This window comes from Danio rerio, chromosome 17 (assembly GCF_049306965.1).
Source record: "Danio rerio strain Tuebingen ecotype United States chromosome 17, GRCz12tu, whole genome shotgun sequence".
NCBI lineage: Eukaryota > Metazoa > Chordata > Actinopteri > Cypriniformes > Danionidae > Danio > Danio rerio.
Genome location: NC_133192.1, coordinates 48,272,387 through 48,299,823, shown reverse-complemented (window position 1 = coordinate 48,299,823; position 27,437 = coordinate 48,272,387). Strand labels below are relative to the sequence as shown.

The following is a 27,437-nucleotide window of genomic DNA, read 5'->3' as shown; positions in this document are numbered from 1 at the left end:
CCTTAGCTGTATCGCTTTTAGCAACAACCTTTTAATCTCTCCTCTGCATTGATAAAGGCTGCAGCGTCATCATGAAAATATTAAAGTGATGTGTTCTGAATAACCATCACATTAATAAAAATTCACATGAGCGGCGGTCAGCTGAAGTAATTAACTTATGTGTGTAAGGGTTAGATCAATAATGGCATAACAAGATCAGTTTCTCTGTACAACACAAAGCATACTGAGTTCCTGTGCAGTGCTGCAGTGACTTCCTCATCCTGGGTGAAATACGTTCATTGGGTGTTCTCATTCTCACCATTGTGTGCATGCGCATGCTGTATGTACTATATGAATTGGCCATATGAAGATTTCTCTCTTCATGACATCAGTTAGAGTCATGTTAGAATAAAAATAATAACAAATATTGAGGGTGTGACGGTGGTGCAATGGGTAGCATGATTGCCTCACAGCAAGAAGGTCATTGTTCGAGCCACAGCTGGGCCACTTTACATTTCTGTGTGGAGTTTGCATGTTCTCCCTGTGTTGGCGTGGGTTTCCTCCGGGTGATCCGGTTTCCCCCACAGTCCAAAGACATGTGCTAAAGGGGAATTGAATAAGCTAAATTGCCCATAATGTATGTGTAAGTGTTGCGATGTGGCTGGAAGGACATCCACTGCTTAAAACATATACTGAATAAGTTGGCAATTCATTCCGCTGTGGCAACCCCTGATTTATAAAGGGACTAAGATGAAAAAAAATGAATGAATGATAAAAATGTTGAAATGGGTTCCAATGTGGATGTGGGTTTGTTGACAAAGAAATACTCTTACTAATTACTTATTAATAGTCTAAACATAGTGCTAATAAAGTGCATTAGAGTACTAATTAACATTTATGAAATACTCTATACTTAGTTCATGAGAATACAAGTTTAACACTGTAAATAAATGTCATGATACCCCCCCCCCCTTTAAAATTGTACCTAAAGGGACAGTTTACCTAAAAATTTAAATTGTCATCAATTCATTATTCTTTACTTGTTTCAAACCTTTGCCAGTCTCTTTATTCTGTTAAACAAAAAACAAGATATTTTGAAAAATGTTGAAAACCTGTAACCATTGACTTTCATAGTACATAGGGCTGGGCGATATATGGAATATTAGCAATAATATCTGAATAATTTTGTCGACGGTGTAAAATTTGAAATATTGCACATATTGAATATTTTAGATTCAAGTGTATACTTTCACCAAAGGAATGCACCGAGTGTCCAATATTACACCCCCCTTAAGCATTAACGTGCACAAAAGAGACATGAGGTGAGGGAGGGTCTTGTTTGACACATTTCCAAAATGCAGAATAGAAATGACACAATTGAAAAGACAGGTGAGGAGATATTGAATTAGTTCCCGAATGAAACACACACTCTGTAATTTGGGAGTGGTCACAAAACACTTTTAAAATACTCTTTTTACACTCAAAATACATTAGATCCTTTACATTAGATTTGCGTAGTTGTTCATGGTGGTTATAATTAAATAAATAAATGGGGAATTTTCACACACGAGCTGAGTCGCATACAGTATCTTGTCTGCTTATTTCTCTTTTACACATAAACGTTCGTTTAATAAGTGAGTATTCCCTACATACACCTGAAAGAAAATATTGACCTATATATGTTTAATATTTCTAAAAACTCAATTTAATGTTTAAGAATTTTGTTTTATGTATATATTGAGATATGCAATGGGGATCGAAAGTTTGGGCACCCCAGGTAAAAATTTGTATTAATGTACATAAAGAAGCCAAGAAAAGATAGAAAAATCACCAAAAGGCATCAAATTACAGATTAGACATTCTTATAATATGTCAAAAAAGTTAGATTTTAGTTCTATCATTTACACTTTCAGAATAACAGAAAACAAAGAAAAAGTCTGGGCACCCTGCAGAGTTTATATCTAATAATGCACTGCCCCCCTTGGCACATATCACAGCTTGTAAACACTTTTTATCGCCAGCCAAGGGCCTTTTAATTCTTGTTTGAGATATCTTTACCCATTCTTCCTTACAAAAGTCTTCCAGTTCTTTTAAATTTCTGGGCTTTCAGTCACGCACTGCTCTATTCAAGCCTGATTTATACTTCTGCGTCAGGTGACCGACGTAACCAACGGCGCATACAACGCGCGTGGCTGTGCATTAATACTTCTGCGCGCTGTCTCTGTCGGTCTGCATTAACTCTTCCGAAACGCTAGTTGGCAGTGAGGTGTAAATTTTTCTCTGTGTCGTTTCTTCGCTGCTTTTTTGCTTTTCCTGAACACTTCCGGGATGTACAAGTGGCTCAAACTCGCTCATTTTGAGGCAGGAACCGGCGGACGTGCAACAACTTTAACCATGAGGCAAACACAAAACAAAACTTTCCATCCGGATCTCCTTCACGATACTCCACACTTGTAAACAATCGCTTGCGCCATTCGCGCGGCTCTCGGTCCCGCCCAGACTTGTCAGCGCTACCAAGCCGACCAATCACAGAGCTTACGCTAAGCGTCGTTGCGACGTGTAGTTACATTTTTTGAGAGGTGCACGTCAGTGACGGCCACGGTGAAGGGCTATGTGTCAGCGCCGTAGCATACGCCGGCGTTTTACGCAGAAGTATAAATCAGCCTTTAAGGTCTATCCATAGGTCTTCAATTGTGTTTAGATTAGGAGATTGGGAAGGCCATGGTAAAACCTTTAGTTTACGCCTCTTGATGCAATCCACTGTGAGGTGTGTTTTAATTTTGAGGTGTGTTTAGGATCATTATCCATTTGTAGAAGCTATCCTCTCTTTAACTTCAGCTTTTTCACAGATGACATCAAGTTACCATCCAAAATGAGCTGAAATTCTATTGAATCCATTTTTCTTTTTGCTTGTGAAATGTTCCCTGTGCTTTGACTGCAATACAACCCCAAAACATGATTGATCCACCCCCATGCTTAACAGTTGGACAGAGGTTCTTTTCATTAAATTCTGTGCCCTTTCTTCTCTGAATGTACCTTTGCTCATTCCTGCCGAAAAGTTCTAATTTACCCTCATCGGTCCACAGAACTTGTTTCCAAAATGCATCAGGCTTGTCTATATGTTCATTTGCAAAGTTCAAATGCTTATTTTTTTGTGGTGAGGACCTAGAAGAGGTTTTCTTCTGATGATTCTTCCATGAAGACCATATTTGTACAAGTATCTCTTTAAAGTGAAATAGTGTACCACAGTTCCAGTGTCTGCCAGATCTTTCTGGATGGATCGTGCAGTCAAACTGGGTTTTGACTTGCTTTTCTCACAATCGTGCTAGTTGTTCTGTCTGATATTTTTCTTGGTTTCCCAGATCTTCCACTGTTCCCGATGACTTCCATTTCTTAATTACATCTGAAAACACTTTGCTATTTTCCTATAGCCTTCTCCTGCTTTGTGAGCGTCTACTATTTTCAGTTTAAATTTTTTACACAACTGATTAGAAGAATCCATGGTACTGATTGTTGGGGCAAGGGTCAAATGAGTCTGGGCATTTAAAACCTTTGAGATTGACATCAGCTGGTCTTTCCAGATGATGATTGAGAACAATTCATGACACTGTCAGCTCTCAGCTTTCCAAAGGAGCAGTACATGCTATAAACTTTGCATGGTGCCCAAACTTTTGCAGATGCCATTTTTTTGTTTTCTGTTATTTTGAAACTTTTTTGACATGTTATAAGAATGTCTAATCTGTAATTTGATGCCTTTTGGAGATATTTCCATCTTTCCTTGGCTTCTTTGTGCACATTATAATACAAATTTCTACCTGGGGTGCCCAAACCTTCGATTCCCACTGTATATTAAATATCGGGAAATGTTGACAATATATTTTTCCTATATCACCCAGCCCTAATAGCACTGGAAAACACATAGGCCAATGGTCATAGGTTTACAGCTTTCTGCAAAATAACATCTTCTGTGTTAAGCAGAAGAAAAAAACTCATTTCGAAGCACTTGAGGGCAAGTAACCAAACAAAACATTCATTTTTGTGCGATCTATCTCTTTATGTACACTAGTGAGGTAAAAATACACTGATGTCTCCAGGCAGTTGCTTACTAATCCTAAGTTAAGCCCAGTTTGCATCTGTTTTGATGATTCATACCTATTCGATAATGTGCCTGCGGTTGGAATTCGCAAACACAGCTCCTCATTCACAGCTATTGATGCCTTTGTTCCATCAATGGTTCTGTTTGCTCTTCAGGACTGTGCGAGTACAGTATTTCCAAACAAAGGCTTGAACCCACGGGTCAGATTGCTGTGTTTCTGTTGACCGGCCTCTGCATTATGCAGTGATTCAGCGCTCTGTGCCTTGTGTTCAGTGTGTTCTCCATTCGCTAATATAAACAAGGAAGTAAATGCAACCCGGAGGGCACATGATGGTTGAAGACCTCTCGAACCAAATAACATCATCTCTGTGAATGTGTGAACTCATCCGGCTACTAAAGTAATACTAAATAAAGACATTTCAGATTAGAGATTGAATGATTTAGATTTATTTTTTGTGTTGTGCAGTTATATATGCAGTTGAAGTCAGAATTATTAACCCTGCTGAATTATTAGCGCCCTGTATATTTTTTTCCCAATTTCTGTTTTACAGAAAGATTTTGTCAACACATTTGTAAACATAATAGTTTTAATAACTCATTTCTAATTAATGATTTCTTTTACCTTTGCCATGATGACAGTACATAATATGTTTTATTAGATATTTTTCAAGACACTAGTATTCAGCTTAATGTGACATTTAAAAGCTTAACCAGGTTAATTAAGCAAGTTAGGGTAATGGAGGACATTTGAGTACAGTGAACTCATTTTCATGTTCAAGAAACCAGTCTGAGATGATTGGCGCTTTGTGAGTGGCGCGTTATTCTGCTGGAAGTAGCTATGAGAAAATGGAGAAAATAGATCAGTATTTTCTGAAATACTCAGACTAACCCGTCTGACACCAATGACTATGCCACGTTTAAAGTCACATAAATCACCTTCCCCATTCTGATGCTTGGTTTGAACTGCAGCAGATAGTCTTGACCATGTCTACATGCCTAAATGCATTGAGTTGCTGCCATGTGATTGGCTGATTAGAAATTTGTGTTAACAAGCAGGTGTACCTAATAAAGTGGCCGGGTAGTGTAAGAAGGAAAAAAGGAAATATTGTGAGAATTTCCTTGCTCTGTTAAACATAATTTGGGAAATACTTGTAAAAGAAAAATGCTGACTTCAGCTGTATGTGTGTGAGTATATAGGAGTGTATGTTTATAATTATAATTATATAGTAAATGTTTAAAAATTGAGTTTTAAATGAGTTGTTCTTTTTTTATTTATTTAATCTTTTATTTTATCATAAATGTATTCTTAAATATTCCACCTGTTATTTTCATCATCGCCCCCTCACAGTAGAAATTATATCATTAAGGTTATTGGATTAAAAAATTTTAGATAATTCTTTGCATTTTGCTTAATTAAAACAGACTGGCAGACTGTCCACCACTGCTAAATCAATTTATCATTTACAATATCATGTTTAGCAGTGCTGATGTGTCTCTCCTTGTGTTTGTTTCTCTGTGCAGATGTGCGGATCTGTTCTCCTCCATTTATGGTTCTGAACAGTGAGTGTGGTCCAGACACACTGAAGCAGATCGAGCAGCATGGCCTTACATTCCCTTTCAGTAAGTCCTAACATCTTTCAATTCTAAAACAGGAAGTGATGTCGTTTAAAAAGCCCAACTCAAACAATAAAACATGAGCTTCTTCTTCATGAGTGTATGGTTAAAAAACTAACCTAAAGTGCCATTTGTTGTTCAAAACTACTATATAAACTGTGGCGCAGTCTGCTGTTAAAAACTAGAATGGAGTGCTGTCTGCTGTTTAAAACTAGCCTAGTGCGCCATCTGCTGTTAAAAACTAGCATAGAGCGCCACCTGCTGTTAAAAACTAGACTAGAGCACCATCTGTTGTTAAAAACTAGCCTAGAGCGTCATCTGCTGTTAAAAACCAGCCTAGAGCACAATATGCTGTAAAAGACAAGCCTAGAACACCATCTGCTGTTAAAAACTAGCCTAGAACACAATATGCTGTTAAAGACAAGCCTAGAAAACCATCTGCTGTTAAAACTAGCCTGGAGCAACCATCTGATGTTAAAAACTAGCCTAGAGCAACCATCTGCTGTTCAAAACTAGAATGCCATCTGCTGTTAAAAACTAGCCTTGAACACCATCTGATGTTAAAACTAGCCTAGAGCAACCATCTGCTGTTAAAAACTGGAGCGCCATCTGCTGATAAAAACTAGCCTAGAACACCATCTGATGTTAAAACTAGCCTAGAGCAACCATCTGCTGTTAAAAACTAGAGCGCCATCTGCTGTTAAAAACTAGCCTAGAGCAACCATCTGCTGTTAAAAACTAGAGCGCCATCTGCTGTTAAAAACTAGCCTAGAGCACCATCTGCTGTTAAAAACTAGACTGAGGCAACATCTATTATTAAATTAACCTAGAGTGCCATCTGCAGTTAAAGACTAGACTGGAGCAACATCTGCTGTTAAAACTAGCCTAGAACACCATCTGCTGTTAAATACTAAGCTCAGAATAAATCCCAGAGAGAATTGATCCACTTGATCCACAAATTGCAACACATCAATTTCTCAAAACCTGTTGAAAAATATATTTTATCATTGTTATGACAATTAAGACAACTAAAATAAAAAAAAACAAATGCTGACAGTGTCTGCTATTATGTTCAGCATAAACACCTCTGTTAAAATAACAGGAAATGTGGTTTTATGACGCTTCGATTTATAGATAACCTAATGACTGCACTCCAGTAACTCACAACAGAGGCACCATTTTGATTAATTCCCCTCACTAAATCCCTAATAAGTTCACAGAGATTTTACTGCATTAATAATGTATTAAACAGCTGTACTGTACTATTAACCAGACTCATTCATCCACTGTCTCAGAGTGCTTTTCTTTTTTTCTTATCCTGCACAGTTTGCAAAACACGGGTTGCTCACGGAACTAACTCTCATGAGGTAAGACTATTTTTCTGAAGACGCCATGTAACACTGATATGAACTTGAGCTGCCCTCCACTACACTACTGGTTGACTACTGTACAAGTCACTCATTTTAAGCCAGTAGTTAACCAAGCATATGTTTAATAATACACTACCTAAATCAATATAAAGAGCCTTTAATTTCCCATGAACACTCATAAAGCGTGTCACAGCTCACCAGCAAAAGTAATGAATGTGAATGTGTGGGAAAGCTATGTAGAGTCTGCATTAACATTTGAATAATATACTGATAAACTAGTGATTTCTTTGTATTTGGTTTAAGAGATCAAGTCAGAGACACACAGTAGTGGATGTGTCTGTGTTTCTTGTGGATTACATTAAGTATTTGTTTTCCCTTTAAATTGGATCATTTGAAACTAAACAATTTGCTTTCTTTTGATACTTTTTAACGTCTGTAAGGCAAATGTACATAGAGTTGAATTTTTTTCTGGACATTCTCAAGGTCACAAAGATGGCAGAAAGAGGTTATTTTACAGTTTCAAAAGATGTCTTATTTTTTTTTTTGTAGGTCCAAAAATGACAGTGTTTTAAGACCGAGTCCTTGCACCACTTTTATCTGTCATGCAGTGAATGCAGCACTACTGTTTACCTTCCACACTCCATTTCATTTCTCGCTTTTCATTTAATGATCATCCTCCCACTCCCCATTGCCTGCTCTTCATTTACAGATCACCCTCCCACCCTTCATTGCCTGCTCTTCATTTACCGATCACCTCAATTGCATCTTCTGCTTAAGTAAAAAAAAAATGGGGAAAAAGAAAAAATTGTATAAAATTGTACGTTTTGCAAGGCCTAAAACTTCCTGCGAGTCCACTATAGTGAAGACTATAGAATGCAAAAGTCAATATGGACACTCTACATCATATTTGAAATCTCTACTTTTAAATTAAACAACTACAATTGAAAGCAAAGAGCAGTCTTTCCAGACTGACCTCATTTTTTAAAATTAATGTCTACACTGCAAAAAATGCTTTTCCTGCTTAGATTTTTTGTCTTGTTTCTAGTCTAAATATCTAAAATATCTTATGTCAAGAAGCATTTTCTAGACAAGCAAAACATATTGTCTCGTTCTGAGAAATAATATGCCAATAATAAGTGAGTTTTTCCTTAAAACAAGCAAAATAATGGGGTAAGCAAACTAATCTTGTTTTTTTCTTTTGACATAAGATTAATTTGCTTACCCCAAAAAAATCTAAGTAAGAAAAGCATTTTTTGCAGTGTACCTCTGTCATTCAAATGTAAATCTGAACACAGCAATCTCTTGCATGCCCACACACTTGTAAACAAAGCAGCCCCTGTGCATTTTGGTAGAATATTTGCCATCAGGAATAAGTTGGGAATTACTTCAGAAGGCTAGCGCAATCCGACACGGTGGTATTTATAGGATGTTATTGTGTAACTTGTAAGTTATCCATTCTTATATTAGTTATATATTTTGATTACTGTCATAAAAGAGATCAAGGTCGAGATCTCATTCCCTTTGGTGGTTCTTGTGCATATTAACTAAGGCAACCCCAATCTATTTAGTTTGATTGACAAGTTTAGCAACAGAATTGTTGTGAAATTTCATTGATGGTTTGAAATATCAAATTTAATCATAACCTTGGCAAACAGTGTTGAAAAATTAGGTGTTTTTCCTTTTAAAGAGATAGGAGCTGACCTCCAAGCATTTTAAAGATGGAAGGCAAATGAAATGCCTTGCCTGAAAGTCCACATGAACCAGAAGCTGTGACTGTTTATTTTTTTTTTCCATAGACTGTAAAAGTTATGGATGTATCATCTAAAGAGCGCAAATGAAGCTACAAGTACTTGTGGCCAACCGTGACCATTTTGTTTGCGGGTCATCGCACTGACTGGGGGATATTAAACAAGGGCAAAGAGGTGGAGCGAGAGCCGAGCTACAGCTACATTTTGCTTAGACAGGCTTTTCTTTGGGAGAAGCGCTTAATACTTCATTACCTGCGACTCGTTTGTAACTTTACCACATGTGCTTGGTTGCATACTATATCAATAAAGTGTTTAGTCTTTTAAAAACACTGTTGTATTACATTGAGCCACTAAGCATTGTACTTATGACAGGTGAAAAACAGGAGAAAAACATGAATTACCCCAAACACTTGAAATATAGTCTGTGTTAGTAAATATGCAAGGCTGTTTATGAAATCCAGACATAAAACTGTATGACGACGTTTCAGATGAATGTTTTAAAGCCTACATATAATTAATCTTGCAGATTCTGGAGTGCAGTCAAGGTCGAAATAAAATTCTAAAAAATAAATTATTTTAAATAAAACAAAAACATTTGTAGAGATGGTATATAAGTATATAATTTGACTCACCTGGGAAATGAAGACCACTTGAATGGTTTGTGAAAACAATTAGGTGCACACAGCATGCCATATCATCTAATAATTGTGGGATATAATTCCAATAATTTAGGCAATTTACTTTGTAAAGCTACATGAAACAAAACAAAAATACGATGTATATTTCAGACTTCATCGGCTAATCAGCCGGAATGACATGACGGTGACCAGGGAGACCTAGCTGTCACTCAAGTCTTTAATTATGCAGACTTATCTTAAAGGTTCAGTAGGTGATCTGCCAAAACGCTAACCGCTTAGCATATTATATTTGGACAGCGGGAAGGGACTATGATTCAACGCCACACTCCCTGAAATTGCCAGCGCACGCATCGCATCAACAGCACACAGACAGTCCACTAGTTCATGTCATTCGCAAATTAGTTAGTGTTTAGCCAGCGGCTTGCAGGAATTACATTTATTACTCAGCCACACTTACATGCTATTTCAGAGCGAATATTCAGAGTAGCATGGTAAACAGTACAGTAAGGCTGTCATTGTTCAAAAATGACCCAATGTGAATATAAAAGCAACTTCAGCTCAATAAAGCAGGTTAGGCGGAATAGCGCTATTTACTGATGTTTTGTTTTTAAACTAAATATAAATCTACATTATCGATGCTATAAAAGGGCCTTATGAAACTGAAAATAATCACATCGATCTTTCACCGGGAGATTTCAGTGGCTGAACAGCACGTCTGTGTATATAAGTCATTCTTAATAGAACACAATCTAACATAAGCTTAGCCTGACTAAAATAGTTTTAAAACAGAACATTACCTGTCTAACAGTAATACTTTAACCATGGTGTCGTCCTTCCTCCAGCGTGCTAAAGTAACTCCAATATTGATTCAGGTTTTAAAAAGTTCAATTCAGAATTTGATTTCTCCTGTTCTGTCTAGTGACCGCCCGGCGCTTATGCAGACGGTCACACGCGAATGGCGGATCTGCGTGAACAGATGCGCAGAAGTCCGAATCTACATTTGCTAATAGACAGTCTGAGCTGCCTATCGGAATTATGGGAGATGTCGGTCCGACAATATTTAATTGGATGAACTTTTTAATGCTTTACCCAGAATATAAAAACACATATAAACACATTTAGATCATTTACTATAATCATTACTATTGGACTGTGAAGAGACTTTCAAGCAGCACAACAAAAAATGTTTCTGAAGACAATTACCTACTGCACCTTTAATAAAAATGAAACGGATAAGCTATAAAAAATTCTACTCCCTAACGATTGTCATAAACAGTAATATATATATGACTGAATCGGAACTATATGAACCAAAACCATCTTTTGTACCAGGCTGTAAACATGTTTTTAGCAGCTGTAAGTTAGTCAATTTAGCATTGCAGTCAGTAAACACCTGGACTTTTTGGAGCCAGCTCCCAAAGGCAAGTCGATAAATTGTAGTTTCAGTTACTTCCACATTGGCTTCTTGAGGGAGAGCGGGATGTTGCCGCTTTTTTTTTCCCGTATTGTGATGCAGTTCCTAGATTAACAGTATATTAAATGAGAAAACTGAGCATGACTTGTGCGAGCTGATTGAATGTAGTAAAGTAGGCATTTCATTCAGAAAAATCAGGATAAGGGTTAGGGGAGAGTTTTTACAACCTTACAGACACCTTCTCCTTACCATTACTGTTTGCTGTCAAAACTGACAGTTGGAGCTGCGTGATTAGGTATGTTTGTCCCGCCTAAATGTTAAGATATATACGTAATCTGCGATTTAAGTAAAAAAATAAAAAAAATAAAAAAACAAGCAAGTGGATTTTCAGAATTCAATTAAAGATTAGAAGGGCAAACATTTTTTTAAATGACATGCACAGACCACAAAACTAGCAATGTGAGCTAACAAAATCAATACGGTTAATTTTGATTTCATAATAACTTCAAAGTGCTATTAATTACAGCAGCTGACGTGATTGACATATTCTCCTTCTATTTGTTGTGAACCCAACTTAACACTTTAGTGTCAAATCCTGATAAGTGGCTAATTTTGTCAGTCTATTCACCACAACAATCGTAAATGTAAAGCTTTGTCATTTCCCATATTTTTTTATTTGTGCAGATGGCTATAATATTCAGCGCTGAGGACCTAAAGGACGTGAAGCCCCCGTGTGTCATTCAGAGTTTTATAAACCACAATGCCGTGCTGTATAAGGTGTTTGTGGTGGGCGAGTCGTATACTGTGGTGGAAAGACCATCACTCAAGAACTTCCCATCTGGACCGTCTGGTAAACCTTCAACTCACACTTCAACTCTTTCGAAACGTTATTTCCATGAAAGGTCACTGCTGTGATATGGTTCGTTTCACCGTGGCTGGACCGTTCAGTTTGTTTAAGCATGATTTACGTTACAGCATTCCCACTGTATAACACCAGACGCCTTTGCGAAACCGACTTGAATCAGTGGATTTATATTTTGTGCCAGTTCAGTCGGCAACTGGAGTCTGGCTTTAAGAGAGCAGACCTGTTTGCATATGTCAGTGTACTTTAGTCCATGCAAACCAGTTACAGCTACTAGCAGAGCAACCTGTTAGTTTAATGCAAATCGTGGAGGATAGTTGTGGGGTTGAACTCATGCTGAACTGCACAGCGCATGAGTATACACACAGACATGTAAATACACACGAACAACATCACGTCTTGCCTTCCAGCACTATTCAAATCAAAGAAGCCTATAGAGAAGTTAAAAAAACTGGTCGGCACAGTGTTTCTGAAGACAAGATCAGGTTAAGGATTTCTAAGAATTCGATGAACAACGTTGGGTTTCTTAAAGTTTTTAAAGGAAATGAAGGGATTTTAGTGTTTTGAACAATCCTGGTTTTCACGCCAATGAGTAATTTTATACAGTATGTTATTGGTCGATGAGCATCTGTAATGTCATATTTAATATTTAGTGCCATGATGACAACACATAATAATTGACTAGATATTTTTCGAGACACTTCTATACAGCTTTTAAGTGACATTTAAAGGCTTACCTCCGTTAATTAGGTTAACTAGGCAAGTTAAGGTAATTAGGCAAGTTATTGTATAATGATGGTTTGTTCTGTAGAGCTAAAGAAATATAGCTTAAAGAGGCTAATAATTTTGACCTCACAATGGTTTTTAAAAAATAAAAAAACGCATTCGTTATAGCCGAAATAAAACAAATAAGACTTTTTCCAGAAGAAAAAATATTATCAGACATACTGTGAAAATTTCCTTGCTAAACATCATTTGGAAAATATTTAAAAAGCAACAATTCAAAGGGGGGCTGATAATTCTGATTTCAACTGTATATGATTTTATAATGAGTTTTTTTTTTTATTATTAATTATATGTTGGCTGTTCATTTCACTGTGACGACCCCTGATTAATAAAGGAACTAAGCTGAAAAGAAAATATATGATTATATTAGTTGTTATCATGACTAAAATACTCGTATAGCATTTGTTATTTTCATTTACTTTCAACTTTAACTAATATTTACAGGCCTGTAGCCAGCCTGGTCAAAGGGGGTGGGGTTCTTTTTTTTGAAAAAGGGGAACTTTTTGCAGTTATATGCCTCATTTTCTATTTAATTTTGATATGTAAATATTATGTTTTAGTGGCATTTTAACCACAATTTTTTTTGTGTTTTGTTGCTAGATTAGCTTGTTGGATGGTCATCATAAACGCTTTTTGATGTAGCAAAAATATTTCCTAAAGATTTACAGTTGAAGAAAATATGAAGAAATACTTTATTTTAATAAGTATATATAATTAGAAAAAAATAAGAACCTGTTAAAGTTTTAAATTAAAACCTGTGACTTATTGTTATTCATTAGGCAAATAACAAACTGGCCAACACAAACAACTTTCCTCAGTCAGAATCTGCTTATTTGAATGCTATAAAATGTAAACATACTACTACTACTACAACTAATAATAATAATAATAATAATAATAATAATAATGTTGTGCTTCATGATTTTTCTAGCCTCTCTTGTAAAAAAGAACAGAATGTATGGGTTACACCAATAGCCTAATTTGTATTTAAATTCATTTTATACTTGTGCTTTTGGTGCTTCACACCTGTTTATTGGTCATTTTTGTTTGAAGAAAAAGGTCCAAGATTAAGAATAAAGGTTATTTGTAAAATATTTTCTCCATTTATAAACGATACAGTAGTGAAAGATGATGCCACTGACGTCACACACATTTTGTGTTTTGCACAGCTGAATGTTGGACTCATGAAAAATAACTGTTTTCTCCAAACCTGTGAGGATTCTACTTGCTCTTAAAAACTTTATTGTTAGATTATTTTCACTATTTATGGTGGTATAGCAGTCACAATAAGACAGATGAGCTCATGTATGGCACAAAATTCTGAAACTTTGTCAGTAAGGGGTGTGTTTTTCGAACCACCTAAACCCATCCTGGCTACGGGCCTGACTTAATTAAACTGTAAAGTTATATATGTTAATAATTTTAATAGCCCTGAGCTAGCATGAACCAACAGTGAACAGCTGTATTATTAATTAATGCTAACAAGGATTAGTAAATACGTTAACACATGTATTAAAGAGCTGTCGCCCCACAGCAAGAATGTCGCTGGTTCGAGCCTCGGCTGGGTCAGTTGGCGTTTCTGTGTGGAGTTTGCATGTTCTCCCTGCATTTGCGTGGGTTTCATCTGGGTGCTCCGGTTTCCCCCACAGTCCAAAGACATGCGGTACAGGTGATTTAGGTAGGCTAAATTGTCCGTAGTGTATGAGTGTGTGTGTGAATGTTTCCCCGAAATGGGTTGCGGCTGGAAGGGCATCCGCTGAGTAAAAACGTGCTGGATAAGTTGGCGGTTCATTCCACTGTGGCGACCCTGGATTAATAAGGGGACTAAGCCGAAAAAAAAAAATTATTGAATGAATGTATTTGAGAACCTTATTGTACCAACCTTAAGTGTTGGTGTATACGTTACATCTATTTATATATTTTCCATGAAATTGTGAAATTAATTAAATTAATGATTTAATTAATTAACTATACACATACACAAAGTTTAAACAAAAAGTAAGTTTTCACATTGTATTTTGGGACCTGGATATCTGTTCTGACAAATTGGCCATAATTAATTTACTGATTTGATCATGTAAATTGCAGTATAAACACTAGTTGTATAAGCTGTCTGGACCTTTTCTGTTTTATATTTTATGGTGTACGTCTGAATTTTGATTCCATCAGCCTATTTAGGGCTGTGCCAATTACAGTATCATTCTGCAGCAGAATTTCAAAATTAACTATTGATGTCCAAATGTATTTTAAAACATACATGGCTTTCTAAAGCTATTAAGTACATCACATTTGAATGCCTCGTTTCTGTTGTGAAAGTCAGTTTGTTGGGTTCACTGGTATAACAGGCGTATTTAGACTCTACACAGACCATCAAACAGATATTATCTTGCAGGATTAATGATTGGGCTTTATTAATATTTGGAGTGTGTTCAGAAGGAATGTTGGATTGTCGTCTCTTGTAATGAATTTGAGTGGGTTATAAATGTAAACGTTTTTTTGGCAGGAGATGTTTGTTTTTTGTCGTACTTCTCTTGAAACTGAAGCATAGTCCTCTGCCTCCCTCTAGTGGCTGTCAGTTCACTTGCACGTTAATTAAACTAACGTTTATTTGTTTTTATGTTTTTACAGACAGAAAAGCGATTTTCTTCAATAGTCACAACGTGTCCAAGCCAGAGTCATCCTCTGACCTCACATCTGTAAGCGCACTTCTCTGTAGTCTACCACACACATACTGTGCCCAAGGTTTAAGAGGGATAGTTCACCTAAAATGTACATTTAATCATTTCAAACTTAACTGATGCTGAACTTTTATGAATTTCTTACCTCTCTTGAACACAAAACAAGATATCCTGAAGAATGTTGAAAACAGCAGCCTTTTACATTGATAGTAGGAACAGTATGGAAGTAAATGGTTTTATTTTGCAATATTCTCCCGTATATCTTCCTTTGTGTTCAACAGAAGAAAGAAACTCAAAGGTTTGGTCAATTGGATGAACTATCCCTTTAAAACATATACTGTTTCGAAGCTTTCATAATACTTGTAATAATTATTTAAATAATCTCAAGAAATCATGTAAACACTTTATAATAACTGAGCATCACAAATCATTTATCAAGCATTAGCAAATAGTTTGTAATTTGTTAAGCATTAACTTTACATTATTACATTAGTCAACAGTTTATAAATACAACCCCAATTGCTGTATTTTTGGATTATAAACACATATACACTCACTGGCCACTTTATTAGGTACACCTGTTCAACTGTCACTAACAAAAAAAATTTATCAGCCAATCACATGGCAACAACTTAATGCATTTAGACAAGTAGACATGATCAAGTCGATCTGCTGAAGTTCAAACCCAGCATCAGAATGGGGAAGAAAGGTGATTTAGGTGACTTTGAACATGGCATGGTTGTTGGTGCCAGGCGGGCTGGTCTGAGTATTTTAGAAACTGTGGATCTACTGGGATTTTCACATACAACCATCTCTAGGGTTTACAGAGAATGGTACTAAAAAAGAGAAAATATCCAGAGAGCAGCAGTTTTGTGGGTGCAAATGCCTTGTTGATGCCAGAGGCTAAAGGAGAATGACCAGACTGGTTCGCGCTGATAGAAAGGCAACAGTAACTCAAATAACCACTCGTTAAAACATCAACAGCATCTCTGAGCACACAACACGTCCAACCTTGAGGTAGATGGGCTACAACAGCAGAAGACCACGCCGGGTGTTACTCCAGAACAGGAAACTAAGTTTTGAAACAGTTCGCACAGGCTCAAAAAAATTGGACAATAGAAGATTGAAAAAACGTTGTCTGGTCTATTGAGTCTTTAGCCCCTTTCACACAGTGATACCGGTAAATATCTGGAAAATTTCCGGAACGACTTTACCGGTATATTCAAAAAAGCGCTGTTCACACAGGTGAGGACGTTACTGAAATTTTCCGGAAAGGAGCATTCACACATCCATTCCAAAATACCGGTAAATTCTGACATCATTCACCACAAATGAGCTGTAAACGGCTGCGCTTGTATTTGTAAACATTTGACTACATTACAAACTCTGTGGATGATCAGTATTGTGAACAACTTCAATGAAAACATATGGAGGATCACTTTTGCATGTCGAGATGTTCATAATATGTGCGTGTGCATGCGCTCACAGGCTGTTTCACAGGCACACGTGCAAAGCTTGAAGGTAAACAAACAACGCCTTATCATAAGCATCTCATCGATGATTATTTGCACAGTTGGCATTAAGAAGAACATATAAACGTTATCTGACTAACTTCTAGCAGCTAAATGTGTCTGAAAAAATATTCAAAGGCTTTTATTCTCATAAACTGCGCGGACGTAAATGCGTCTGACTATTCTGATTGGCTAAAGCAGATGTGTCACGTCAGCACGTTCTAGACGTGTACGCGCTTATTACGGCAATATTCCATCTGCATTCACACAGCGCAGCATTCCGGCAAATTGCCGGTAATGTTACAACTTCTCTTTCCGGAAAATAGCCAGAACGAATTTACCGGTATTTTCAAAAAGGACCTGTTCACACATACAACCTTTCCAGAAAATTGCCGGCAATTTTCGGGAAAGGTCTGTATGTGTGAAAGGGGCTTTTATTTCTGCTGCGACATTCGGATGGTAGGGTCAGAATTTGGCATCAACAACATGAAAGCATGGATTCATCCTGCCTTGTATCAATGGTTCAGGCTGGTGGTGATGGTGTAATGGTGTGGGGGATATTTTCTGTTTTGTTGCTAACCATGTCCATTTCTTTATGACCACAGTGTACCCATCTTCTGATGGCCACTTCAGCTAGATAATGCGCCAAAAAGCACATATCATCACAGACTGGGTTTTTGAACATGTCAATGAGTTAACTGTACTCAAATGCCATCCACAGTCACCATATCTTAATCCAACAGAGCACCTTTAGGATGGTGGAACAGGAGATTCTCATCATGAATGTGCAGCCGACAAATCTGCAGCAACTACTTGATGCTATCATGTCAATATGGATCAAAATCTCTGAGGAATTTTTTTCAGTATCTTTGATTCTATACCACAAATTAGTAAGACAGGTCTGAAGGCGAAAGGGGTCCAACCCAGTACTAGTAAGGTGTACCTAATATAGTGGCTGGTGAGTGTATATAGTGTGCGTAAAGATGGTATTTTTTACTTTAATGATAAAGTACATTTTTCTTTACTAATTTTTCTTTTTAAGTGCTTTGTATTGATGATTTGTTTGCTTAATGATTACTATATGCCTGAAGAAAAAAAGATGAATGTTCACTTGACAAGTTTATTGATCTTGTACTCACTCAATTGGAATAATCTTAAAAACCACCAACTGCTCTTAATCAACTGGTTTGTGAACATTGCAGCAATTCCATTAGTACTTTATGGTCTAAACTAGTTTTAGTTTTATTTTGTTCTGTTGAACACAAAGGAAGATATTTTGAAGAATGGTGGAAACCTGTAACCTTTAACATTATTAGTTGGAAAAGCCAAAGGTTACAGGTTACAACATTCTTCAAAATATCATCCTTTGTGTTCGACAGAAAAAAAACATCCTTAAACTGGTTTATAACTAGTGAAGGGTGCATAAATGATGACATAATTTTCATTTTTGGGTGAACTTTCCCTTTAAGGCAGAACCCTTCGCTGACTCCTCTTTGGTTTGTATTTTGACAGAGAGATAATGTAGAAGGTGTTTCCCAGCCACCAAACGATGATGTCATCAGGGAACTGTGCAAGTCTCTGCGGGAATCTCTTGGGGTTTCGCTCTTCGGCATCGATGTCATCATTAACAACCAGACAGGCCAACATGCAGTCATTGACATCAATGCATTCCCTGGTATGTATGTGTTATACATGAGCAAACATTTGGCTCAACACACACACACACACACACACACGCAAAACTCTAAAAAATTATAGAATGGTTTAAAATCTGTCAGAATATAACAATCTATTAAAAACAATCTGTTTAGTAATGCATTACTTGAAGGGGGTGTTCATAAGACTGTCATGAAACCATTATAATTATGACTTAGAACATGATGAATATGAATGAGATGTAATGCATGCTTATGGAAACTATTTTAGGTATAATTTGCTTAGTTATATCTTTTTAAATGCAAAGATGACATTGTTTGAGATGTCTTTGACAAATACATCCTAACATATCATATCATGACAACTTAACATTAGCAAGTCAACAAAACTTGTCATAAATCTGTCATAAACATGAAAGTTATTAAAAATGAACAAACAACAACCGTAATAACAACATCAACTACAAGGAATAAATCAAAAATCAAGAGAGATATCTAATAATCAAAGGTACAAAACTATTGGTTGATTAATTGAAAAGGACCAGTCTAGATAACTGGTCAAATCCATTATTTCTTACCTCTAGTTTGTGTGTGATTGGGCCACACAGTGCAGTGGATTGATATTCTGTACAGTCAGTACTTCATGTAGCTCTTTCGAAATAATTACGAAGCTGATGTTTTAAACCGATACCGATGCAGGACTGAATAATTGACAGAAAACTGGCCATGAGTGTCTGTTCTCACTGTCATCAGTGATGTAATGAGTCTGGCTTTCTTTAGACATTCGCCTTCTAGATCATTAGACTGAAGCCTTCCTGGAGTCTGGCGGATTAAAATGATCCTATTGCAAACATAGATGCGAAATCTCTGGCTAGTGTTACTGGTGCTTGCATCACTGTAGATGCTCAGAATCGAGACTCCCTAGATCGTCTAACGTCTTGACTTAAATTATGGTAATGGCGTTCTTTTTTTGCTATTATTATTAAAAAAATTTAATTACATTAACATTTAGCAGATGATTTCGTACAAAGCGCCTTACAGCTGAGGAAGCATTCAGCGATTCAACAAGAAGAGGCAATACACACAAGAAGTGCTTATTATACAGTGCTTATATTATAAAGGAACTTTTTGTGCTAAGAGAATTAGGTGCCGCAACTCATCTCTGGGAAACATCCACACTCATTCACACACACTGATAAACTACAGACAATTTAGCCTACCCAATTCACCTGTACCACATGTCTTTGGACTGTGGGGGAAACCGTAGCACCCGGAGGAAACTCACACGAAGGCAGGGAGAACATGCAAACTCCACACAGAAACGCTAACTGACCAGAGGATCGAACCAGCGACCTTCTTGCTGTGAGGCAACAGCACTACCTACTGTGCCTGCTTCGCCCCTCTGTGTGAAGCACACTTCATTAAAAAAACAAAAAAACAACAACTATACACTACCTAAGTCTGGTTGCCTATCCAAGTTTTAGGAACAATAAATAATAACTTGACTTCTAGTTGATCATTTGGTATCAGAAGTGGCCTATATGAAAGGCAGAGGCCTCTAGATTACGCTTATTTTACCAAAATAAAAAATGATCTTGCCTTTATTTTTAATGATTAAATTAGGACAATAAGGTCTGACTTTGCTTAGACAAAAGTCTTGTTACATAACATAAATAATGTACTGTATATAATATAAAGTCCTGGTGCAGTGGAAAAAGAATATTGTGTACGACTCCCATGTGCTTGGAGGACTGCGTTCATACATCTCTTTTAATGATTCAAACAACTTTTCAATAAAGTCATCTGGAATGGCAAAGAAAGCATTCTTGCAGGACTCCCAGAGTTCATCAAGATTCTTTGGATTCATCTTCAATGCCTCCTCCTTCATCTTATCCCAGACATGCTCAATAATGTTCATGTCTGGTGACTGGGCTAGCCAATCCTGGAGCACCCTGACCTTCTTTGCTTTCAGGAATTTTGATGTGGAAGCTGAAGTATGAGAAGGAGCGCTATTCTGCTAATGGGCAGCACAAATATCTTGATACTTCAGGCTGTTGATGTTACCATCCACACTGCAGAACTCTTGCGGGCCCACATACTGAATGTAACTCCACTTTTTATCCTTCATCAAACTTGACTGATTTCTTTGAGAATCCTGTTTCCATGCAGGTGTTAGTAGGTCTTGTGCAGTATTTGTGATGATTGGGATGCAGTTCAACAAATGATTTATTAGAAAAATCTACCTTCTGCCACTTTTGCAAATGATCAGCTAAGTCAAGTTATTATTTTTTAATACTTAGGTAGAGTATTTTGTAGAATGTTAACAAGCAGCAGTCATTGACATCTAAAGGAGGAAACAAATACTATGAAAGTCGACCTGAGGTAGATACTCTGCAAGATGTCGATTTTAATAACTGTTTTTTTTAGGCTTTTAGATTTAGTTGCACACTTACCTGCTTATATTTTCTAAGGGAAGGATTGAGCGGTTAAGCAGCCAAGACAGCGCTGCATTCCTTTCTGCATTCTTATTCTTTTGCTGCAAGTTAACCAATAAGGAATAGTGATTACATTGTAATTTTTGTTCTATGACAAGTTTGGTTAGCCTGCTTTTGATTAGTGTTATAGTTAGTGTTCTCATGATACTGGAATTTCGGTATCAATCAGGACTGAAATTAAAAAAGTTAATGAAGATGAAGCCAAAGTGTGTTAAGAAGTCAGTAAACGTGGAAGAGAAGTGTCATGGTGAAACTAGCGATGTCCTGTGGTGTGGTTCTGCATTCAGTCAAAGCAAGAGTGTCTACACTCATTTTCACTGCTGGAACCTTCAGAAAAATGCATTGTGTGCTACAATCATGTCTGTTCTCTAATTTTGATCACTGTGTTTTCCAAAAAGTAAAGTTTTGTTGTTGTAGTTGAAGTTTAAATTACTGTTCTGCTAGCTTAGTAAGCAGAATTTAAAAAAAACTTTTGTACCAAGTAAATTACAATTTTTTTAAAATGTAGATCACAAATTCTTTAACTTTTTATGAAACTGAAAAACATTTAACATACAGTATGTTTGACTGCAGTTTCTTGGTAAAATGAACACTATGGGGCAGTGTGATGCCAGCAGCTTATGAAACACTAATTATATTTACAGGGACATATTATTGAAGAATATAGGATTATTAGTTATTAAATATTTAATATCCTTATTAATAAACTTTATCGTTGCAATCTAAACAACTACATTCTCAACTAAAAAGCCTCAAAAGTGCATAATGTTGTCCAACAGCTGCATTATTCGTCAAGCTGTAGTGAGTTTATTCATCTGCTGTCACTCTATGTGGGCAGAGTAATACTCAAGGGTGAAGAGGCAAGACGAGTGCTGTTATTTGCAGAATATCGCACAGCTATCAGCCAATCAGATTCGAGAACCAGACAGAGCTGTTGTGTGTGTATATATATATATATATATATATATATATATATATATATATATATATATATATATATATATATATATATACACATGTATGACACTGAACAAGAAAGAACAAAAGCACAAAAATTGACTAGTACTGCAGACATACAAAGGACACAATAAAGGAGAAAAGAGACAAAACATTTCTTAGTCACAAAACATACAGTACAATCAAAACTAGAAAAAGTATATACTGTAACTTAAACCTTAAAGGGGTCACTGGATTGCTCTTAAGTTGCTCTGAGTTATAGGTTTGTCAAATAATAGGTTATTTTTTAACACCAAATAAACACCACAAAACGGCTTTATAATTAATAATCAAATTAGTTTTCCTCACCTGTCTATCGCCATTTAAATAACTTTTCTTGCATAGTCAGTTTACTCTGTAGCTCACTTTGTAGTGTGTTGTACTTGTAAAGCAGAGTGCTCTGGTTTGAGTCAGGTGAAACATGAAAGAGGTGGAAGCAAAGTAAAATCAAGGTAAAACTAAGTGGTCACAGTGCCTATTTCTCTTACGTTTGCGTTTAAAACACCATTTGTTTGGTTTAGAAAAGGCTCGCTAGCTGATCTGTACAACAAGCCCCACCTTCTCGTGGACATGTACAAGAAGGAAGTTTATCTGAAACATACAACAAAATGTAACCTAGTAATGCAATTTAGATTTGCTCAAATGTAGACAGCACCCTCAAGTGGATTTTTTTGTCATCTGAAACGTTCAATTAAACGTACCCAGAGAATTGTATTTTACATTAAATAAAGATGACACTGACCATTACACGTCTTCTCAACCACAGATAATATCCTAGTTTTTCATCTCTCTTCAGGCTACGAGGGTGTTCCCGAGTTCTTCAATGACCTCCTGAATCACATCATCAGTGTCCTCCAAGACCCCTCCGCACCTTCTCCTCCAGGCCAGATGCCCTCTTTAGGGGCTGGAGAGCGCAACTGTTCCCCGTCCCAGGAGTGCTGCAGCTTGCTGGGTAAGGAGTCAGACAGCAGCCCCTGGATCGTAGAGGGCGACGGGGGTCTGAAAGCTCCGCGTCAGAGACTGGGCTGCAATACGGCCATGTCCCCCAACTTCCAACAGCACTGCGTGTCCACGATAGCCACTAAAGCCTCGTCACAATGACTGCCGTCTCCATACTGTCTCCCCGCCGCCCTTCCCTGAACAAATTGTGAAGACAAAGTGAATAATATACAGTAACAATAATAACTGTTATACTGATAATATATCTGTAATCAGAAATAAACTATATTGGGAATAATCTTGATGTTGATAACGGGCATTGGATTTGATCTCCTCTGCCTTTGTATATGTTTTATTTTATTTCATTACTCTTTTGTCTAACAACTCAGTACTGTAATGTGAACCTTGAGGAAATCAACAGTGATTAGTAGCTCTTTTTTATGTTTTTAAATAATTTGAGTTGATTTTAATTTGAATCGTGCATCAAAATTAATAGATAGTAGGTAAAGGGATTGCTCACCTAAAAATAGAAAAATCTACCGTCATTTACTCTCCCTTGACTTGTTCAAAACCTTTATAAGTTATTTTATTTCTGTTGAACACAAAAGAAGATATTTCAAAATATGTTGGAAACCAGTAACCCTGGACTTCCATAGTATTTGTTTTTCATATTAATGATGTCAATGGTTGCCGGTTTCCAACATTCTTCAAAATATCTCCTTATGTATTCAGGAGAAAGAAACTCTCAGAGGTTTGGGACAAGTCAAGGGTGAGTAAATGTGAGTAGAGCTTTATTTTTGGGTGAACTATCTCTTTAAGTGAACACAGTGTGCATATTGGCTTTTTAAAGGAATAATTCACCCAAAAAAGAAAAGTATTCCACAATTTACTCACTCTCAAGCCATCCTAAATGTATTTTTTGTTCTTATTTCATGCAAACACACACGGAATTGTATTATTTGTTTATTATCCTGGTTATTCCTATCTTTGTAATGGCAGTGAATGGTTCTCCATTTGCTGACGCTCCAAAATGTACACCCATCCAAAAAAAGTATCCATTAATTCTCAAAAATGCATGTACGGAGGTAGCCTAATAGTATATAAAGTTTTAGATTGCAATATTTTCCTTTCAGAAAGCCTTCACTTTGCTTCAGTAAGCAATTGTTAATCCAATGGAGTTGTATGGATTACTATTACGGTGGTTGGATGCACTTTTTGCAGCTTAAAAATCTTGGGCACCATTCGCTTTTATTATAAAGTAGTGATCTAGCAGGCACAAGACGTCAACAGGATGTCAGATTGCCGTTGTACCACAACATCAAGTTATATTGCATTTTGTTTGGAAATTAAAATCGGGTTGAAATTAGGACCCAACGTTAGGCTGATGTCAACGCAACCTAAAAAAACAACAAAATATCAACGTCTAATGATGTCACAGCAGGGCCGGATTAACCAATGGACATTATGGGCACAGGCCCAGGGGCCCGTGCGCACTTGAGGCCTCTGCGAGGGGGGAATGCCGATTTTGGAGTGTCTATAGGCTAAATGCAAATAGCGAAACTCGTTGAAATAAGCTAGTTGAGTGATTCCCGCCCATCACCGTTTTATTGACAGAGACAACATAACTAAAAAGCGCGACACACAGCAGCGCGAGTGGTGTAGCTCGTAAAGCGCATGGCAACTTGTTTTGACGTGATCATGAACCTGGTTCGAATCCAGCGTCTGATAAACTAATTTTCACTAGGAAGACAAGTAGGAATCATTAATAAGTGTATTATAGAAGATTCATAGAACTGGATTGGTGAGGTGTTAAATCAAAATTATATACATGTGTAGAAGTTATACATTAAAAATGCCCTTAAATATATATTTTTTGTACTTTCAGTGAACTTGAACAAGCATAATAAAATCCATTAATTTTCACTAGTTGTATTAGTACATTTAGTACTAAGTAAATGCTTTAAAAATTAGTTAAATCTCTGTAGACTAGAAATATATGTCCTGTATATCATTTACTTTAAAAATGTGGGCAATACATTATAGATTAATTTTATTTAAAAAATATTATGTTATCATAATTTTTTAATTTAATAATAGGGGTGCGACCAGGTAGGGGGGCCAGCAAGACATTGTGCCCAGGGGCCTCTGAATTCTTAATCCGGGCCTGTGTTACAGCTTGACGTTGTGTGGACATCAGACGTTGGATTTTGGTTGCCATACTTGATGAATAAATGTCAGTATTTGACGTCAATATGACAATTGTTTAAGATGTTGGCTCGACGTTGGATTTTGATCATTTTTCAACACAACCTAATTTTAACCAGATATCATCGTCATTTCAAGTTGGACGTCAGAATAACATTGTCCTTAGACGCTGGTGACCTAAATCTAACATAATATTAACATTGTGATGTCGTGTGTTTGGGAAAGGTCTTGTGAAGTGAAAATTCTAAAAGATTTTTAGATGTTAGTTTTAAAGATATTTATAAGCTAGTGTGCTCCAAAACAGTCATAAAATTTGCATTAAGAAGCGTTAGAATTAAAAAAAATTTTTATGTCAGCATACTTCAGTTTCTTATCAAGTCTTGACCAATCAAACACTCTCTAGTGTCTAGTGGCGAAGCAGCTTCCGGGTCCAAGCGCTCTATTAAAATGTATGGGGAGACTCATGATGTGGTAATTATAAACGTTTACAAATCGATTTAATACTTTCAATAATCACGATCGCAATATATATGTCCATGCCTAATATCCGATGGCCAGAAAGTGATTCATTTTTTTATAAATTGTTAAAATTATGGTATTTGTGATGCAGCAAGCCCAGGGATTGTTGTGTACACTATGCCTTTATATAAATTAACTTTAATGTTTGATATGAATTAAAAGTGATCATAAACAAATCATTTCTCAACTCAAATGAGTGGCGGCTTAGACCCGGAAACAGTATTACATACGTCACCAACACTTCACCACTTAACAAGCGGATGCCTGCCCTCTCCTATTGTTTCAGTTGAAGTTACGTAAAAATGCACATTTCAAAGCACGTCACTGGACCTTTAATACAAGACTTATTGTGTTCGTCTGAAAGAAAAAAGGCATATACACCTAGGATGTCTTGACAATGAGTCAATAATAGGATCATTTTCATTTTTGCGTGAACTGTTTTGAAGCTACAAAAAGGTTTTGCGGTTTTCCTTTGGAAAAGACTAGCGGACATTATTGTTTTTTTCACGACACTGAACACAACACACCCTATAATCTAACAACTGTAGGACACCTAAAATGTCTTGTGCTCTGTATTTAGTGGCAATCTTATATTGTGATGATCCACAGTGTATATCTTTGTGCAGCGTCTACAAACCAGCTCCGTAGGCCGAAACCAAGGCTCTGACGGCAGCTCTTGTAAGCCTTGTGCCACTGTGTTGGATCTTGTGACACTCCGTAATCTCCGTAATCTTTTCTTGATGCTCCAGCAGATTTTCACCATCCTTCTGTCAACATTATTACACCTGATGCTTTTTGTCTTTTTATTTTCATGTGCATTTCAAACCATCATATCACGAGGTGTAATATGAAGCGTGCAGCGCTGGGGGGAACCAATTGAATAATGAAGTTCCAGGTGAACTTTGTAATGTTTTGGTAGTTTTATGAAAGTCGACTATATGAAAAGAGGCTGAAATTCTATTATTCTACTAAATTCTGTGATTTGTCAGTGTTGAGTTTGGTTGGAAGGTTGCTAGAGAATATTTGACATTCCTTGTTTGTGTGTGTGTGTGTGTGAGAGAGAGAGATTTTTATGTTCTTTTTTTAAGCAAAATGGTCCCTTTTTGTATATGATCCACTTTTGAAATTGATGCTACAGATTAGTACAAGACCTTGAAATATATGAAAATGATGGATGTAAATGTATATGTTGGGAGTATTTCTTGTTCAGATTTACAAGCACACATCTTTTTTGCAAAGAAGTTTGTGATTCTTGCTTACCATTCCTGGGTTTAAAGGAAAATGGACGTCGATTTCTTCAATTGTGTTCGTAAACCTTTCAAGGTATAAATGAAATGACTGCTAACATGTTTGAAATCACTAATGAATACAGAGTATTTGCTTTTATGAACTGTAATTTGTTAACTTTATTTCAAAAAAGCTGAGTAATCCCTTTACTTATAAAGCAATTAGTTGATTTTACTTTAAAAAGTGAGTATTCCTGTTGCCTAAAACTGAATAAAGTCCATGTGAAATCAAATTTACTGTTTATTTTACTGGCGCACATTGTTATTGTGAACAACTAATCTGTGTAAGATAATCAACTGAAAACTACAAACAAAATGTAGTTTTGTAATTCATTCATTCGTTATTCTTCGACTGAGTCTCTTATTTAATTAATCAGGGATTCACCACAGCGGAATGAACTGTATATGTTTTACGCAGCGGATACCTTTCCAGCTGCAAACCAATACTGGGAAACACCCATACATTCACACTCATAGGGCCAGTTTTGTTTACTGCATGTCTTTAGACTGTGGGGGAAACTGAAGCACCCAGAGCAAACCCACACGACACAAGGAGAACATGCAAACTCCACACTGAAATGCCAAGTTACCCAGCTGGGACTCGAACTGGTGACCGTCTTTATATAAGTTGACAGTACTAACCTCT

General features: G+C 36.7%; 1 protein-coding gene across 1 annotated transcript in view; it reads left to right on the top strand.

Moving 5' to 3' along the window:
* Positions 1–27,024, top strand: part of itpk1b (inositol-tetrakisphosphate 1-kinase b) — a 106,212-nt gene extending 79,188 nt beyond the window's left edge. Inside the window, exons 6-11 of the mRNA XM_001922333.6 lie at positions 5,597–5,695; positions 7,016–7,056; positions 11,544–11,709; positions 15,136–15,203; positions 18,209–18,371; positions 22,639–27,024. Coding sequence (XP_001922368.1) covers positions 5,597–5,695; positions 7,016–7,056; positions 11,544–11,709; positions 15,136–15,203; positions 18,209–18,371; positions 22,639–22,943 — 842 coding nt within the window. The 3' untranslated portion in view covers positions 22,944–27,024. The remainder of the gene's footprint in view (positions 1–5,596; positions 5,696–7,015; positions 7,057–11,543; positions 11,710–15,135; positions 15,204–18,208; positions 18,372–22,638) is intronic.
* Positions 27,025–27,437: the final 413 nt, after the last annotated feature.